At 47.5% G+C, this 19521-nt stretch overlaps 1 protein-coding gene across 1 annotated transcript in view; it reads right to left on the minus strand.

Moving 5' to 3' along the window:
• The window catches only part of LOC133354229 (gonadotropin-releasing hormone receptor-like), a 26518-nt gene continuing 6997 nt past the window's right edge, over positions 1-19521 (minus strand). The window contains exons 2-4 of the mRNA XM_061570911.1: positions 13559-14204; positions 2573-2771; positions 1-605 (exon numbers count right to left, since the gene is read on the minus strand). Coding sequence (XP_061426895.1) covers positions 1-605; positions 2573-2771; positions 13559-14176 — 1422 coding nt within the window. The 5' untranslated portion in view covers positions 14177-14204. The remainder of the gene's footprint in view (positions 606-2572; positions 2772-13558; positions 14205-19521) is intronic.

Raw genomic sequence — 19521 nt, forward strand, 5'->3', positions numbered from 1 at the left:
CTATCCCTGGGTGGCTTGAGGTTCGCACAGTTGGCTCAGAACATACACGGCCGTGGGCGACGGCTCCCTTGCTGGCGCGCGCGTGTCGCGGTGCGGCCGGCGACCGTGCCAGTGGCCTCGGACAAGATCCACGAATGCCGAGGACACGGAGAAGGAGAGGTATGACCTCCACGAGGCCAGGTGCGCTAAGTGGCCACTGGTCGGATCTGAGTCCACAGTGTTCTGCTGCTGCTGCCCCTGGTGCTTGTGAATGGCAGCCGAGGCGGCGTCTCTGTCCGTGGATGCCGCGCGGAAGCAGCAGCAGCGGCGGCGGCGGCGGCAAGCGGAGCCGGGACCCAGCGGCACGGAGAAGAAGCCGTAGACGACCGGGTCGACGCACGCGTTGAGCAGCCCAAAGAGGAATAGGCCATGGCTCACGGCCTCTGGGATGTGGTCTTCGGAGGCCATGGCGGGCCTGATGCAGTACCACACGCCGAGCAGGTAGTACGGCGTCCAGCACACGACGAACGAGCTCACGATGAGCGCCGTCATGCACAGCGTGCGTGCACGCGCGCGCGACAGCGTGCGTAGGCCGTGGTTGCATGCGCGCATCTCCCTCAGCTCCACTGCGGGGACAGGGGACACCGGGGGATGAGGACGCACAGGGACACGGGCATACAGGGACATGGACGCACGGGGACAGAGTGGGATGGAGACACGGGGAGACAGGGGAACGGTTTAGTTTGAAGGCGTGGGGGGATCCACACGGTGGGATTTGTCCGGGGCCCGCCCCCCCTATAGACGGCCATACATGGGGGTATGGGGGCATTGGGGCAAGAAGAAATGAAGACGATTGGGTACATTGAGATTCGGCGACACACAAAACACAAAGGTATGAGGGCATAAAAGAGATTGCTCGAGAGCGCATGACGTAGACACGTGGGTGTCAGGGGCATGGCGGCACAGAGACAAGGGCAGCACGGAGCATGGGACACGTGGGGGGGGGGCACAATGGGACACGTGGGGGGGGCACAATGGGACACGTGGGGGGGGGGCACAATGGGACACGTGGGGGGGGGGCACAATGGGACACGTGGGGGGAGGGGTCACAATGGGACACGTGGGGGGGGGGGGCACAATGGGACACGTGGCACTGGGATGAGAAGACATGGCCATGAGATCGCAGAGACACGGATTCCACAATTATCCTCCGTTCCATGAGAATTAAAACAAAGCCATGGCTGAGAAGATGCCACAAATTGTAAGTTGCCTCAATTAACCGGAAAAGTCACAAACTCTACCGCATAATCGACGATTTACCATTCTGGCACGGGGCACTCGATAATTTTTGCAATGTGCTAATGATGCAATTGAACCGATACCGATGCCCATTTATAAATGCAATTATTTTTGTTAATTATCACCAACATAAATTTATATTTAAAGCTTTCGTGACTGCAGGGATTCATCTTCTTGGTTCTTTCGGTACAGTCACGTAGAAGGGAAGTAATAAAATAAAAATAAAACATAATAAAATAATTCTCACGACGTTTCGGCCACAACGCAAGCAGCCGTCCTCAGGTGAAGACCAGGTCTGTCGGGGAGACAGCGTCTGACCGAAACGTCGTGAGAATTATTTTATTATGTTTTATTTTTATTATTTTATTACTTCCCTTCTACGTGACTTTACCGAAAGAACCAAGAAGATATCACCAACATAATTAGCTTATATTCCACAAGCAGAAGCCACATTCACGCGCACACAAACTGCTTACGTAGTAAATGAGTGAGTTTTGCTCTTTAACTTTTTTTTATCTTTTTCGAATTAGAGGGTGGGGGGGGGGGATGTAAATGGCATGCGACGGGGGACATCGCGCCTCCTCGCATCCCGCACGGGGGGAGGGAACATCGCTCTTACCACTGCTGCCACTTCCATCTCACCACCACCACTCACACGCAGACAAAGGTCCCCCGTGTAGCCTTAACATGCTGCTGGGGAAAGTGATGTTAGCGAGTAGTAGCACAACTGTTAAGGCCGGCACGGTCAGGGCAATGCCCGGCCACCTGTGTCTCCCCAGTGACACAAAAATGCAGCCGGCTCTGGGGAGGCCCAGGACCGGTTAAAATAATCGTCACTGGTGTTGATGGCCGTGAACGGGAATCGGATTCGGGTCGCCGGGTTCGTAGCGCAGCAAACTAACTCATACACTACCGCACGACCTTTCGCACATACAAAGAAAGCTCCCCCATAAAACCTGAACAGACTGTTGGTTGCAAGTGATGTTAGCAAGCACCTATGAAGGCCGGCACGGCACACGAGTGGGTGGGTGGCCAGCACCACGCCCGGTCAACTTTGTAACCCAAGTGGCGATATTTACACACCGCACCAGGTACTCATTTGAGGCCGAGTCGACCTAGGAGAGGCCCAGGACCGGTTAAAAAAATCGTCAATGGTGGTGGTGGCCGTGAACGGGAATCGAACTCTGGTGACCGGGTTCATAGCGCAAGCATAGCGCTAACCGCTGCACTTTGACACACACACGCGCGCGCTCTCTCGTCCATCCACTGCCTCTCGCCCGCTTGCTCCACTGACCGCTGTTGACGCGGCGCGAGATCTGCAGCAGGATGCGCCCGTAGGAAGCCAGCATGACGACGAGGGGCAGCAGGTAGAGGCACGAGAAGGTGAACATGAGGTAGCACACCTCGTGCCAGCGGCGCGGGAAGCTGCCGTGCGTCACGCACTGCGTGAAGCTCTCGGTCGACGGAGCTCGCGCCACGTGGAAGAGGAACAGCTGCGGGGGGCAAAGAAAGACGAGAGAGGTCCCCCGTCAACGCAGAATGCGGCAGGTACAGGGAAAAGATCCCCCGTGTAGCCTTGACACACTGCTGGGGCAAGTGCTGCTAGCGAGTGGCGCCTATCAAGGCCGGAACGGCACACAGGAGGTGGGTGACCAGCACCACGCCCGGCCACTTTTATCTCATGAGTGGCGACGTTTGCTACGCACCGCAACGGGTACTCATTTGAGGCCGATTCGACCGAGGGGAGAAGGCCCAGGATGGGTTCAGATAATCATCACCGGTGTTGTCGGTGGCCATGAACGGGGATAGAACTCGGGTCGCCGGGTTTGTAGCGCAGCGCGCTACGTTGCTGTGCCGCCACTCCTCTGTGATGTAAACCACGCGCGCACGCACGCGTTGTGACTTTGTGTCACGATGTCAGTAGCAGATTCAGAGACTTACCAAGGAGAGGGAGGAGGGCAGTTCTGAAATGTGAAGCTTTCAAATGGGGGCCTATTTTAATGAATACGTAATTCAATGTATGTTGTACAGAAATTATTATCAATACCTGTACAATGCTACATTTTGGAGTCTCAAAGCGTGTGGAGTGGCGAAAGCCCCCATCGTGGAAAGTTATCATTCCTAGAGCCGGAGCACGGATATCTATTGGACAACCACCGTTAACTCCCTCACGAAGTGGTACATATTTTATCGACCCCGGAGAGTTGATGGCCTGAGTCAATTGCCCCAGTCAAGATGTAAACTCGCAACCTTCCAATTGCGAGCCGCTCGCTCTACCGCTGAATCGCCAGGCTGGCTATAGCAGCAATCACAAGAACATCATCACCATCATCATGGTTGCCGTATTTATAAGAGTACCTGGGGTGCCATGTTGGAGAGATGTTAACTACCTCGCCTAGTTTACATGAAGTTGTGGGTTCGATCCCGACCATGACGCCGGCTGTATATTTGGAGTTTGCAGGTCTCTCTCCGTGATCGCGTGGATTTTTCTCCAGGTCCTCCGGGTTTTCCCTCCACAATTAGAATGAACATCACGCATTTAGAGTATTTGGCTGCTATATATTTCCACATTAATAAGCATCATGTGGCCAGGTCGCTTCTGAAAAAGAGCTATATAGCTCAGCAGAGCTTACCTGCTAAAATAAAGTACTGTATAGTTTTTCACTGCTTCCGTGCAGTAATCTCGAGGTACAGGAACCAAGGGAACATTTGAGATAACCACTTAAATAATTACTGGGTACGGACGTGAGTGCAGACCAAACACAATGTCCACAAAACATACAGTATAGATGATACAAACAACACGTTACAATAAACGACAGTGATTTATCCGCGCGCCAATTTAATTCGTTTTAAAACTGATTATCGTGGGTTGCATTCACATTATTCCTGAGTAAGCTGTTCCTCGACTCTGCTGCCAAAGCACCAAATTGACAAAAGTGAAAAACCAAACCACTTTGGCTGAAACATCCAAAGTGGTTTGATGCCCACGGTGGTGGTGAGTAGACTTTGTCACTCAACCACAGTTAGCACGGACAAGAGACATCGTTCTAGATTTAAAGTTTTCGTGACTGCAAGGGTCCATACTCTTTGGTTTTTTCGGTAAAGCCACGTAGGTAAAAAAGAGAAAATAAATTAAATCACGACGTTTCGGAAGCAACACAAGCAACCGTCATCAGGTGTTGACTGCAGTCAAAAGAGTAGAGACATCGTTGTTGTTGTTCACATTGGGGTCTCTTGGCCACAGTGGGGACCGCACGTGGCGGCCTCTGTCAGTCGATCTGTAACCACCCAGGTCCCTGTCCCCTCGTTAAACACATCACGTGGTGCTGCTGCTGCGTTGACAGCGGTGCACAATGCACAAAGACGAATCTCAACACATTCACCAACTGCACTGTGGCTTTAAAATAAACGAGCATCTTTGCCCGTCCTAGGACGGACAGCTGTAATATTTACGAAAAAATCGAGCAGAGTATAATTGTATTGCTTGTGTAAATGTAATGGCAGTGAATCTTGCACGAAAGTACGTCATCAAACACTTCACTGCAGTTAACTGTAGCGCTGTATTAACGGCAGTGAATCTGGCACAAAACTACGTCATAAAACACCTCACTTAATGTAACTGTAGCGCTGTATATAAGCTGACCTTCAATTTGTTCAAATTCACTGCTCTGATACTTTATTGTCTTCTGTTTTCGGTCGCTGGGGTTGAAATAAATTGGAAATCGATACAATATTCCTGGAAAATCAGCGATAAATGTCAATTTAACCATAATGTAGAAGCATCAATTAGGCTTATCCTTTGTCTCAAGTGTTGAAGAAATAAATAAAGACACCAAATCCACTTTGTTGCTGCGTAGAATTATTTATTAGATTCACTGTCAATGAAGAAACGTCAAACAAAATTCGCGAAAAAAAATGCTTATTTCCATTCGACCTACGCGAGTGTAAAAATCCACCCGCTCATGAATATTAATTAGGGGGGGGGGGCTTTGTTCCAGTGACGTCACGTACGGATGTAGCACTGTGCTGCATATATTAAGTTTTTACCGTCACTTTCTGTAAAGAAACGTCATATTTGAAGCGACTCTTCGAAACCAAATATCTGTCCACTCGACCTTCCGCGTGAGTGTAAAAATCCACCCGCTCGTGCGGCATTTGGAGTGACGTCACGAGCGTTACACACATTTCTGGGCTATTGTAGTAGTAATGTGTAATAGGTGACGTTATGGGTACGAGTTGTGGCCATAACTTCACCTGTTGTGTTTATGGTTTTTAAGGCAGTGTTGTACTGGTAGGAACCCACTGGTTCCACCAGCCCACAGGGGATTATTGTGTCCGTCCGTCCGTCATGCAGGGAGGGGCTGGGTGGAGAAGGAGGGGCTGGGTGGGGAGGGTGGGGAGGGGCTGGGTGGGGAGGGTGGGGAGGGGCTGGGTGGGGAGGGTGGGGAGGGGCTGAGTGGGGAGGGGCCTGGTGGGGTGGGTGGGGAGGGTGGAGCTGGGTGGGAGGGTGGGGCTGGGTGGGGGGTGGGAGGGGTGGGGCTGGGTGGGGAGGGGCTGGTCACTCCGTGGTGCCCTTATAAAACTCAACGTTTAACCTACTCACGCCGGCTTGTGCCCGCCCTCACAGTCGGGCATATTTGCGGAATACACCACGCCGCCGTTGACCCTGCAGGCCATTAACCGATCAACCCAACGTTCCTACCAGCTCCCTCCGCAGGAGGAATGTTTTATTGGCGAAGTGTCTGCGAGTCTCTTCCATGAATTGCGGCCATCGGCCACTCACTCCACGTGGCTTCAGAATGAACCGAGCCTGGCACAAACTCATACACACCGTGCAAACATGTGTGCGCATGTTCGGTGTGTATGAATTACACTGTGTAACAAAACATCATCGTACTTGCAGCATCACGTTGTCGTCCACTCATTGTTATGCTAATTTTTTCTCTGCCCCCTCCCTCTCTCCGCCCCCGCCCCCCTCTCTATATTTAAGGCCCCGTCACAGAAACGACCTCTCTCTCTTTGTGCCGATATGTGTTCTCTCTCTGTGTGTGTCCTTGTGATGTCTGTCTGCTTGTATGTTTGTCTATAGTTTTCTAGTTAGATTTTTGTTGCTATTTCTTTTATGCCTGATGATGATTGCTTGTGTTGCAATCGAAACGTCGTAATATGCTATTATTTAATTTATTATTTTATCTTTAGACGTGACTTAACCGAAAGAACCAAAGAATAATTCCTGCAGTCACGAAAGCTCCAAAATTAAGATTAAAACGTTCTTTGTTTTTTGTTCCTGGCTAGTGTTACTTTCCAATTGCTTATGCCTCAAAAGTACAGAAAATGGCTGTTATTCCCCACAAACTTTGCTTCTGTGACCAGGACAGTGATATTTTAAAATGTACCTATTTTCAATGAGAAAACGCGGTGTGCATTTGTGTCATTCCTTCACATAAAGTCCTGGTCACAAAAGCAAAGTTCGTGGGGAATAATAATAGCCAATTTCTATACTTTTGAGGAATAAGCAATTCGAAAATAACACTTCGTATCCAGGAACAAAAATCGTGTTAAATCGTGTGACAACTGCAGACTATTGCTGGACAGTGACAAGAGACGCTTCAATTAATAAATACAAGAGACACGCCAAGAAGCGCCGAGTAGACTCTGAATAAAGGACTAAACTACGAACGTATACATTTTGATTTAAAGCTTTCGTGACTGCAGGGATTCATATTCTTGGTTCTTACGTGACTTTACCGAAATAACCAAGAATATGTACTTATATATACATAAAAGTTTGTTTCAAAATACATTTTATTTATATAACCCTTTCGCTGATTTTTAAGTGTTACGTGAACAGGACAGGGTACGTGTTATGATGTAAAGCAACCATACACACATGAAAAGACCCAGGTTGACAATTTAGGAGTAAAACTCTTCACAAAACACATAGACGTGAAATGTGAAAACTTAAATATCTTGGGAACAGCCGGCAAACGGTTGTTTTAATTGTCATATTCGAATTCAGCACATCAAAATCCACAGTAAACGGAACATTACATCTCTGAAGCAGACGACGTCTAAACAATAGTAGACCAAATTCAGACTCTGCCTTCTCGACAGACCTGTTCTCCACCTGAAGACGGCTGCTTGCGTTGTGGCCGAAACGTCGTGAGAATTATTTTATTATGTTTTATTATTTTATTATTTTCCTTCTACGTGACTTTACCGAAAAAACCCAAGAATATGAATAGTAGACCAGTGTTATGGACGCGGGCTGTTCGTTCGTGCGAAGCGTGCGAATCAATGTGGATGTCCAAATCCTGAGTGGACACGCACTCGCTGCACCTGGTGGTGGTGGATGTGCCAGCGAGCTTGCGCCTGTGTGAATGTCAATGTGCGCGTGTGTGTATCATAATGTGTATAACATGGAGGAGGCTCGTGAAGGACGCTGCTGCTGCTGGGCAGTTGGAGGCAGTCGCCCTCCAGCAACAACGGAGGGCAGGAGGAGCGACGCTCACAACAACGAGCGGAGCGCCGGGCGGTTAAAACACAGCGAGTTGGCACAGCTGTTGCATCGGCCACTCGGGTCGGTCCCGCGTTCGACACTTCACGTGGCATTAACCTGCACCTAGCCTGGCACAAGCGCCGTGGTGACGTCACCGCCACTTAGTGGCGAAGATCAATTTTGATTCGAAGCTTTCGTGACTGCAGGAATCAGGCCTGATGACGGTCGCACGCGTTGCGATCGAAACGTCGTGATCTTTTATTGTTTTCTTCTACCTACGTGACTTTACCGAAAGAAGCAAAGAGTAATGTTGAAGTGCTTTCGCACCGGACGGAGACAGCCGTGATTATCGGGAGGTTCTATACCAGGGGTCGGCAACCTGCGGCTCCGGAGCCGCATGCGGCTCTTTTGAACCTTGACCGCGGCTCCGGGGCGGATGCTAGCGAGGGGAGGAGGCGCACTGTGACACCTGCTCTGGCGTCGCCGCTCCGCTCCACACTGCCCGCCCGGTGACAGGCAATAACGTTGCCGTTGCTAGGTAACGCAAAACATGGCTGCCTCCATCAGCTCCGCTCCTCATGGACAGAATCATTCGCATTCTCTACTGACGAGACTGGTTTAGCAGTATGCTTAATATGTGGTGAGAAGTTTGCAAACAACAAAAAGTCGAATATTGCAAGACATTTCCAGAATAAACACACAGCCTTTGCTGAAAAATATCCAGATGGAGATGAGAGACGAAAAGCCATTGCAGAACTTATGAGGAAGGTTAATATGAGCAAAAATAATTTCAAGAAGTGGGTGAAGACTGAAAATTCCACAACATATGCTAGTTTTGTGGCCGCTCAGGAAATAGTCAAGCACGGGAAGCCCTTCACAGATGGAGAGTATATAAAAGAAGCATTCATTAATATTTCGGAACATCTATACATGGACTTCAAAAACAAGAATGAAATTGTGCAGAAAATCAAAGACATGCCTCTCTCTGCGAAGACTGTCAAAGACAGAACCCTAAAAATGGCAGAAAACATTAGCAAACATCAAATTCAAGACATTAATTCAGCTGTGGCGTACTCCATCGCCTGTGATGAGTCCAAAGATAAAGGTGATACTGAACAAATAGCGCTGCTCTGCCGATATGTGAACTCTTTTGGGCCACAGGAAGAACTGATTGAGCTGATACCACTAAAAGACCAAACAAGGGGTGAGGATATCTGTAAGGCTGTCCTGGACTTTTTAAGTGCTAAAAAAATAAACACCAACCACCTGGTCTCAGTGGCTACTGATGGGGCACCGAGCATGAGAGGAGCACAGAAGGGCTTTGTGGCTCTACTGCAGAAGGCGCTGGGTAGAACGCTGCTGTCATTTCATTGCATCCTGCACCAAGAGGCATTGTGTGCTCAAACATTTCCCCCGGAATGCACAAAAGTGATGGATGTGGTCATTCAGATTGTTAATAAGATAATGGCAAAGGGTTTAAACCACCGCCAGTTCCGTTTGCTATTGGATGAGGTGGAAAGCATATATTCTGACCTCCTGCTCCACAACAAGGTCCGGTGGCTGTCCAGAGGCGAGGTGCTAAAACGCTTTGTCACATGTTTGGAAGAAGTAAAAACCTTCCTGGGCAGCAAAGAGCTCACCTTTGCTGAGCTGGAACAGCCAGAGTGGCTGGAAAAATTACATTTTATGGTAGACATGACAGCACATCTAAACACGCTAAATACAACCCTTCAGGGGAAAGGAGGCACAGCCCTGCACATGCTGGAGGAGGTTTTGGCATTCGAGCGCAAGTTGACAGTGTTTGTCAAAGATTTACAGAGAGGTACACTGTCTCACTTTCCCTCTTTGAGAGAGTTCAAACAAAGTCATGATACGATAAATTTGGAATATTTCAAGTCTGCAATCACCACAATGCAAAGTTCGTTTGGGAAACGATTCTGTGAGTTCAGAGAGGAAAAAACGACATTATCCTTCCCTGTCACTCCCCTGGCGATCGATCCATCCCTATTGAATATGACTGCATTTGCAGGTGTAAGTCAACCTGATCTTGAGATGGAACTGGCCGATATAGCCGACAAAGATATATGGGTGTCCAAGTTCAAATGCTTGACCGCTACTCTTGAGGATGTTGCCCGTCAGAAGGCCATTCTGGCTCAGAATCATAAATGGAGTGATATTGAAAACCTTCCCAAACAGGACAAACTTGTATTCGAAACATGGAATGCCATCCCCAACACTTATATAAACATGAAAAAGTATGCATTTGGAGTCCTGTCGATCTTCGGCTCCACATATGTATGTGAGCAGGTCTTCTCCAACATGAACTATATTAAAAACAAACATCGATCACGCCTCACAGATGACAGCTTGCAAGCCTGTGTGAAAATGAAGGTGACGTCTTACAGCCCTGATGTGCAGACACTGTGCACTGAGGTTCAGGAGCAAAAATCCCATTAACCAGGTAATTTAGCTATTAATTTGCAAAAATATATTTTACATTGTTAAGTGAAAAAGTCATTTTTTTATTCAGATTGACAGCTGACTGCACGATCCTGTATATAGCAATAAGGTAAGAAACAATATATGCAGTGTTATATTTGTTTTAAATGTCGCAATGGTTTTGCGGCTCCCAGTTTATTTTTTCCTTCGGAAACGGGTCCAAGTGGCTCTTTATGTCTTAAAGGTTGCAGACCCCTGTTCTATACGAACCCGGCGACCCGAGTTCGATTCCCGCTCACGGCCAACACCGGTGACGATTCTCTGAACCGGCTCTGGGGATCTCCTAGGTCGACTCGGCCTCAAATAAGTACCTCGTGCGGTGCGTAGCCATCGCCACTTGGGGAGACAAAGGAGGCCGGTCATGGTGCTGGCCACTCACCCCTTCGTGTCCCGGCCTTCACAGGTGCTCGCTAACAGCACTTGCCCCAACAGTCTGTTAAGGCTACCTGTATTATGGATATTTCGCAACCAGTGTCATCCATAATAGAGGTTTGTTTGGGTTAGATCGCGTGAATATATAAATGTGTGTCGTTAAAGCCGCCACCACCCGACACAGCCAATTAGTAAGATTTGTCACGTAAACAGAACGTGCCGAGTCGTTACTTGTCCTCTTCTACTACACCGGGCCGTCTCAGAGCGCCGTTCACACCACAGGCGACTTGCTCCACACGTCATTTCAAACGGTGGTGAGATGTTAACTCCCTCGCCTGGTATGCAGGAGATCGTGGGCTCAATCCCGACCATGATGAGTGCTGCTGTATATTTGGAGTTTGCGGTGTCTCTCTCCTCGTGGTGTCGTGGATTTTTTTCCGGGTCCTCCGGGTTTTCCATACGCATTTAGAATCGGCATCACGCGTTTAGAGTATTTGGCTGCTATACATTTGAATAGAAGCCACTTTGCTGAGCCATAATTTGTGTACAGGTCGCCTCTGAAAACAAAAAAAGTTCCGTGGGCCTTACCTGCTCAAATAAAAAGATTGTTCGGTTTAAATTTCGATTTAAAACGTTCTTGACTGTAGGGATTCATCTTCTTGGTTCTTTCGGTAAAGTCACGTAGAAGGGAAATGATAAAATAATAAAGATAAAACATAATAAAATAATTCTCACGACGTTTCGGCCACAACGCAAGCAGCCGTCCTCAGGTGAAGACGCTGTCTCCCCGGCAGACCTGGTCTTCACCTGAGGACGGCTGCTTGCGTTGTGGTCGAAACGTCGTGAGAATTATTTTATAATGTTTTATTTTTATTATTTTATTATTTCCCTTCTACGTGACTTTACCGAAAGAACCAAGAAGATTAATTGTTCAGTTTAGTTTAAACATTTAAGAAAGGGCACCCCCAGTGGCAGCTGTCCATGTGCGACACACGAGGCGACTGCATCTGGCCTGCAGGCGGCATTCGTATGCCAGTATGGGGTGCGACGGATTCGTTGTTTAATCTCGATTGAACGTGACAAAACAACATCGTCAGCGTTGTTGTCAAAACTATACAAACAACGCAACTCAGCAGACAATTATCCTCCCATGATATAAATATGTTGAAGGAGGTTGTTTTTTTGTTTACACCCTATCAGCTGCACGGCCTTGTGGGGTGTGCATTATTTCAGCAGCATTGGTTCAACGCAAGCAAACTTTGGCCCGGTTTTGACATTCAGGCTCCCATCAGCAGTCAGCAGACTTGCTGGGATCAACGTTGTCGCTGGGATAGGTGAAAACACCCCAGCATTCGTGTCGTGTGCGGAGAGGCAGATACTGGGAGTATTCCCAGTAAACATTTCACCGTGTTGTCTGTCCGCTTATTCATTGTGTAACATGCGGTGTATATTTATAGGGGTTTTCCCCTTTTTTCTGGCAACAAAACTGACACCTTTTGCAAGGAATCATGGTTACATTAACCACAATACTTGCAGTCAAATGCAAAGAAAAAACAATACTCTGATAATTTCTGCATTGTCTTTGAAACTGATTGGTCCACACCAGAGACAGCTTTCTTTGGAGCCTAGTCTCATATGGTGTTCGACCAGATGACGTCAAAAGGCTGTGTATATATTTATTGTGGGGGTGTTGTTTGTGAATGTAAACAGGGCTACGCGGCAGGGTTGACCGAGTGTGAGCCGCGTATCTTGTTCAGGGAAGAATAAGAAAAACTGGTGTAGAACCCCCCATATTAATAACAATGAATACTTCTAGATTTGACGCTTTCGTGACTGCAATGATTCATATTCTCGGGTTTTTTCGGTAATGTCACGTAGGTAAAAAAATAAATAATAAATAAAATAAAAATCACGACGTTTCGGAGGCAACACAAGCTTCCGTCTTCAGGTGGAACCGTCACAGCACGCTTGTTGTATCAAGTAAGATGATTTTTTATTTTATTTTTATTTTATTTTACTTTTATTAATTTTAATTTTTTACCTACGTGACTTTACCGAAAAAACCCAAGAATAACAATGAATACAACAAAAAGCGCATATTCGGTATTCGCGTCATGATGATTATTGTACAGCTCAAGACCGTCACGCAGGAAGGCGCTGCTGTTTCACAGACAGAGCCTTGCGGTAGTGTCACCGCAGCGGCCGATGTTGCCACACGTGGACTCACAATTGAGTACATTCGCAAGGAAAGTTATTCACGTTTTGTTGTTGCAAATGTGGGCCGTGCCGCCGGGCACACAATGGCCCACTCTTGTCAAACGACGCCACGGTCTCTTTACCTATCGTCCACTGCGAAAGCGAACGGCGGGCAGCAGCAGCAGCAGCAGCAAATGTTACGATTAAAATACATCAGTGGTGTTACCCAGGGCGGACTGACGGAGTCGAACCGCGGAGCCCTCTCTGGCAAAACAAGCGGGCTACCCCTTGCCTCCTCCCCTGCCCACTCACCCACCCACCCACCCACTCACTCACCTCACCCACCACACCCACCCCACCTCACCACACCCACCCCACCTCACCCACCTCACCACACCCACCCCACCTCACCCACTCCACCTCACCACACCCACCTCACAATATACCTCACCCACCTCACCTCACCATACCCACCTCACCCCACTCACCCACCCACCTCACACCTCACCACACACCTCACCCACCTCACCCACCTCACCCCACTCACCCACCCACCTCATCTCACCCACCTCACCCACCTCACTCACCTCACCATACCCACCTCACCACACCTCACCCACCCCACTCACCCACCCACCCCCCCACCAGGGTGAGTGAGTGAGTGGGTTGCGTGAGTCCCGTGCCACCGACCCCAACCCTCGCGAATCGCACCTGGGGCAGAGCGAGCAGCGCGCTGAGGCTCCACGCGGCGCACAGCAGCGTCTTGTTCCGCCGCTTTGCGCGCGACACCCGCAGCGGGTCGGTGACGGCGGCGTGCCGGTCCAGGCTGATGACCACGGTGACGAATGCGCACGAGTACATGGCCACCAGCTTGAGGAACATGAGCAGGCGGCAGGCCGCGTCGCCTCCCCGCCAGCCCACCGTGATGTTCCACGCGGCGTCCAGGGGCATGACCACGCAGGCGGTGAGCAGGTCCGACAGGGCCAGGTTCACCAGCAGGATGCGCACGTGGGAACGCCGCGGGCGGCGATCCCTGGACGCGCTCCAGAGAACCGCGGCGTTGCAGCACAGCGAGAGGGCGCACAGGGAGAAGGTGACCGCCACGCGCACCTGTGACGCCGTCGTGAAGGAGGGGATGACGATGCCCTGGCTGGGAAGGCTCGCGGTCGGGGATTGGAGGCGAGGGATCGTCGTGGCGGGTGATGATGAGGGTGAGGAGGAGGAGGGTGATGGTGATGGTGACGAGGTGGTGGTGGTGAAACTGAGAGGAAGGCCGCTTGATGGTGAGATCTGCCAAGTGACGGTCCACGTGGGTGATGATGAATTCATGGTGATTTTTGCGAATCCAGCCAGGATCCTGCAAAATAGACGTCACCTTTAACAGCCTGTACTATTAGCATCATTATCGCCATCATTAACAATCCGGAAAATTAGAATCATCGCCATCATTAACAATCTGGAAAATTAGAATCATCGCCATCATTAACAATCTGGAAAATTAGAATAATTAACAATGTGCCATCATAATCATTATCGCCATTAACAATCTGTAAAGTTATCATTATCATTAACAATGTACCATAAGAATCATCATCGCCATCATTAACAATCTGTAAAATTATAATTATTAACAATGTACCATGAGAATCATCGCCATCATTAACAATCTGTAAAATTAGAATAATTAACAATGTACCATAAGAATCATCATCGCCATCATTAACAATCTGTAAAATTAGAATAATTAACAATGTACCATGAGAATCATCGCCATCATTAACAATCTGTAAAATTAGAATAATTAACAATGTACCATGAGAATCATCGCCATCATTAACAATCTGGAAAATTAAAATAATTAACAATGTACCATAAGAATCATCATCGCCATCATTAACAATCTGTAAAATTATAATTATTAACAATGTACCATGAGAATCATCGCCATCATTAACAATCTGGAAAATTAGAATAATTAACAATGTACTATGAGAATAATCGCCATCATTAGCAATCTGTAAAATGTTAATAATCTGCTCAAGGTGCCACGTTTCAAATTAAAGAGGTATTGCATTGTCGCGTTATAGGCGTGCGTGAGTTTAACTGCACGAGCATTTTGTAGCTGCGCCCGTTACAGAGACAGACCTCCTGGACACACTCGGGAACGAGCCGGTCCCCTCTCAAGGGGATGACTACACGCGCTATATTTTAACAAACTAAACACAAGAAATTAAACACTAGGTAAGCATCTCGTTGCAATGCCACTGCCATTAAAACAAGTGTCTGCCACGTGGTTATAGTAACGTACCTTATTTACGGTAAAGCTCTCTACAGCTTTTAAACATCACAGCCCAGGAAGTAGACGCGCGTTCCACTCTTGCATATAAAGATCCTCCGTATAGCATTAACATACTTTTGGTGCAAGTGCCGTTAGCGAGCACCTATTAAGGTAGACGTGACCACGCGCACACGTGTGCAGCGCACACTCACACACGTGTGCAGCACGCGCACGCTGTGTTTGATGGTGATGCTATATATAGGCGGGGCATGCCTCGTCCCATAGGCGGGATGCTGAGTTTAGACATCCGCAGAAGTTCCACGAGCACGGTCGTGACTCAGCATTGACATCATCGACGCTTGGAACGGTGGGAAGGCGTACGAGACTTCCGCGGATTTCTTCGCTTTTACCGCTGATCCCATTTAGCGGCGCTGCTAATGTGGTGCATATATCGAATGGTTTGTGTCTGTCTTGTCGAGGGGTTCGTGGTGGTGGTGGGGAGGGAGGGAGGAGGGTGGGATGAGTCAGCGATTATCGAGTAGTCATCATCATCACTCCTCCCTTCGCCCGCACCTTCAGTTTCATTTCAGTTTCATTGATTAGGTATAGCCCTGTGAGCCATTCGGCTCTTGAATCGGGTGCAACCGCAACAAACAAAAAACAAAAACATGAACAAGAAAACATCTTAAAGTGACTAAGTGCAAACAGAAAATGTGTGTGAGTGTGTGGGTGAGTGAGTGGGTGAGTGAGTGAGTGTGTTGGTGAGTGAGTGGGTGATTGGGTGAGTGGTTGGGGAGTGGGTGAGTGTGTTAGTGAGTGAGTGGGTGAGTGAGTGTGAGTGAGTGAGTTCAAGTTCATTGATTAGGTATAGCCCTGTGAGCCATTCGGCTCTTGAATCGGGTGCAAACACAACAAACAAAAAACATGAACAAGAAAACATCTTAAAGTGACTTTGCGCGAACAGAAAAATCCAGGAAAAAACTGCAAAGTCTTCCAGAAACAAAGCACCGTACACCAACGCTGTGTGCAAAAATCCCAGTGGGATGCAAGTCAAACAACAACAAAAACAACAACAAATTATATTCTTAGGTTTTTTCGGTAAAGTCACGTAGGTAAAAACATTAAAAAGTAAAATAAAATAAAAAAATCACGACGTTTTATTTTATTTTACTTTTTAATGTTTTTACCTACGTGCCTTTACCGAAAAAAACCTAAGAATATGAATCATTGCAGTCACGAAAACTTCAAATCTAGAAACAACAACAAATGATCACGGCTGGGTTACGTCCGGTGCGCGAAAGAAGTGAAACATTCATACAATCCAGCATTCAACCATCAGTCACCATTATCCAGAGGTGTGGACTCGAGTCATGTGACTTGGACTCGAGTCAGACTCGAGTCATGAATTTGATGACTTCAGACTCGACTTGGACTTGCATAACAATGACTTTGTCCCACCTCTGCCATTATCACAACTATCCATCATAACCAATGGTCATACCCGTCGTCATTAATGAAGCATCATCGCCGATGAAATCACCAATAAACCAATAATGACGTCATCATTATCAACCAAGCGAGCGTCACCAATGGGATGTCATTAATCAGCAATCAAAATCAAATCGAAGCATTCGGCGTCACCACGAATCAACTCAGAAACATTATACTAATCGAACATTCTAATCATCAACTCGGAAATCGCGGTGATCATCAATAATTCATTCAGAATCGAGACTTGTAACTAACTTAGCATCAACGGGCATAAGGGGCCGTCCATAAATGACGTCACGTACCTAGGGGAGGGGGGGGGTCAGACATTTGTGACGATGTGTGACGAGGAGGGGGGGGGGTGAGAAATGTGACGTCACATCAAAATGCGCAACTTTAGATAAATATAGACAACACGTTCTACTTTATTAAATAGAATTGTTATAACACTAATTTTGATACATTTTCATTATTAACCATTTGATTAATTACATTTACTAAGATCACCTTTTATTTATTCAATGAAGAAATATTTGCTTCTCCATGGGAGAATGGAGAAGCATACATTTTGTAAAATGTTTAATGATTGCTATTAAACATTTATGTTTTAATGATTCTACCAGGGATTTTTATTCTGTGGAATGAATATGTGATTGTTGTAATTGTACTCTCCATTTTGCTTCGTTCTACTACAAAGTTTCAAGTATTTTTTAATAGTTATAATTACTTTAAATATTTTATAATTATAAGATAATTTTATTATCATATTTTGAACATCTGCAGTTTTAGTTAGACGTTGAATATTTCAAGTTAATTTTATGCCAAATTTCAGCTTTCCAACGCCTCCTTTTTAATAAATGTTTTCTCCTACAACATCAGAGTACAGCGCCATATTAAATACGCACTACAATGACAATAGTTTAAATCGATTTGAAGCATGTTTTATTTGGGGGAGGGGGCAGAGCTTTGTGACGTCATATTTGAGGGGGGGGTCTGACTTTTTGTGACGCCGTGTGACGAGGGGGGGGAGGGAGGGTCAAAAATCGGCCAAAATCACGTGACGTCATTTATGGACGGCCCCTAACTCATTCCGAGGCATTCGGGGACGAAAACGTTGAGCACCACTTGCTGCAGTAGTAATCTTCTTTTGCGACTGGTGGAATTTCAAATAGTGGCAGAGCACAGCCAAATCAAAACCATCACTGACAAAGCACGTGGCTGGGTGAAGAGGGGCGGACCTGGATTTTTCTGTTTGCGCATAGTCACTTTAAGATGTTTCTTGTTCACGTTTTTGTTTGTTGCGGTTGCACCCAATTCAAGAGCCGAATGGCTCACAGGGCTCCACCTAATACATGAAACTGAACTGAAGACAGAGATGGCCGCCGTGTCTGGCTGGGCCACGTGGGGCAACCGAGCCGTGTGGTAGGGCGGAGAGCGCTCCCCTCTGGTCTGCTCGTCGACCTTCAGGGCACGCAGAGAGACGGTCACAGAGAGAATGAGAAGGGAAGACAATTTCGATTTAAAGCTTCCGTGACTGCAGGGATTCATCTTCTTGGTTATTTCGGTAAAGTCACGTAGAAGGGAAATGATAAAATAGTAAAAATAAAACATAATAAAATAATTCTCACGACGTTTCGGCCACAACGCAAGCAGCCGTCCTCAGGTGAATGACGGCTGCTTGCGTTGTGGCCGAAACGTCGTGAGAATTATTTTATTATGTTTTATTTTTATTATTTCCCTTCTACGTGACTTTACCGAAAGAACCAAGAAAAGGAAGGACAAATTGGCTTTTACCCTTTCTGGTGTTAGGATGTTCAAATTCCAGATATATGCCGAGTGCATTGACTTTGTCCTGTTCGCCTTTTGGCGTTCTCTCGCTTGCGTGCATGTTTTGCCACAAGTAGGTGTGGTGAATAGACTCGACGCATTTAAATATGAATCTATTTTAGTGGTTGAACACTTAACACATCCTGTTTTATTTCCAGAAAGGGTAAGGCCTATTCTTATATTTTAATCATTTTTTTAATTGGCAAAAAGGTTCCATTAATAAGAGTTGGAGACTACACTCGACACTATGGGGCCTGAGAAATATTTTTTTAAATGGCGTAAGAATAGTTACCTCAAAAGTCGTTATTGTGACAAACACTTCAATAGTCTTTGCAGAAACATGTTACCTCCCTTGCCTGGTCTGCAGGAGATCTTGGGTTCGATCCCCCGCCTGTATATTTGGAGTCTTGGGGGGGGGGCAGAGCTTTGTGACGTCATATTTGAGGGGGGGGGGTCTGACTTTTTATGACGCCGTGTGACGAAAGGGGGGGGTCAAAAATCGTCCAAAATTGCGTGACGTCATTTATGGACGGCCCCTTTGTCTCTCGTCAGTGACGGAGGTGTTGGTGCGAGAGGCGTTCCTCTCGAGGAAGGGACAAAAGGCGCCGAGGCATCCCGCACGAGCCCGCCAGGGATGCAATAAACGAGCGTGGCACAAAGGGATGTCCACGGGAAACGGAACGGACAAACCCAACAACCGGCTCGGAAACTAAAAGAAAACAAACCTCGTTGGACTCGGTGAGAGCAGAGGGCAGCAAGCCCTGGAGGCCGGACTTGGTTCGCTTTCAACAACAACAACAACCCTCCAACAGGAGGGGGGTAAAAGAGAACTACATTACTGACTGCCATCGATGCTCAAACCACCTGACATGAGACAGAGAAAACCCAGACACACTATGAGGGAAGGGACTAAAGGAAGGGGGCGAAGCGTCACGTTGCTAGACTCCACCAAGCGCCCTCCACATCTCTTCTCAAGCCGCTAAAACTCAGAGGCTCATTCCAGGAGATTCCGTTTTTTTTAGAGCAGAAGGCAAATGCTTCTTCATGTAGATGAGCGGTCCTTGGGGAGCGTTGACCTCTG

This window comes from Lethenteron reissneri, chromosome 46 (genome assembly GCF_015708825.2).
Source record: "Lethenteron reissneri isolate LAM-NWPU_2019-01 chromosome 46, ASM1570882v1, whole genome shotgun sequence".
Taxonomy (NCBI): domain Eukaryota; kingdom Metazoa; phylum Chordata; class Hyperoartia; order Petromyzontiformes; family Petromyzontidae; genus Lethenteron; species Lethenteron reissneri.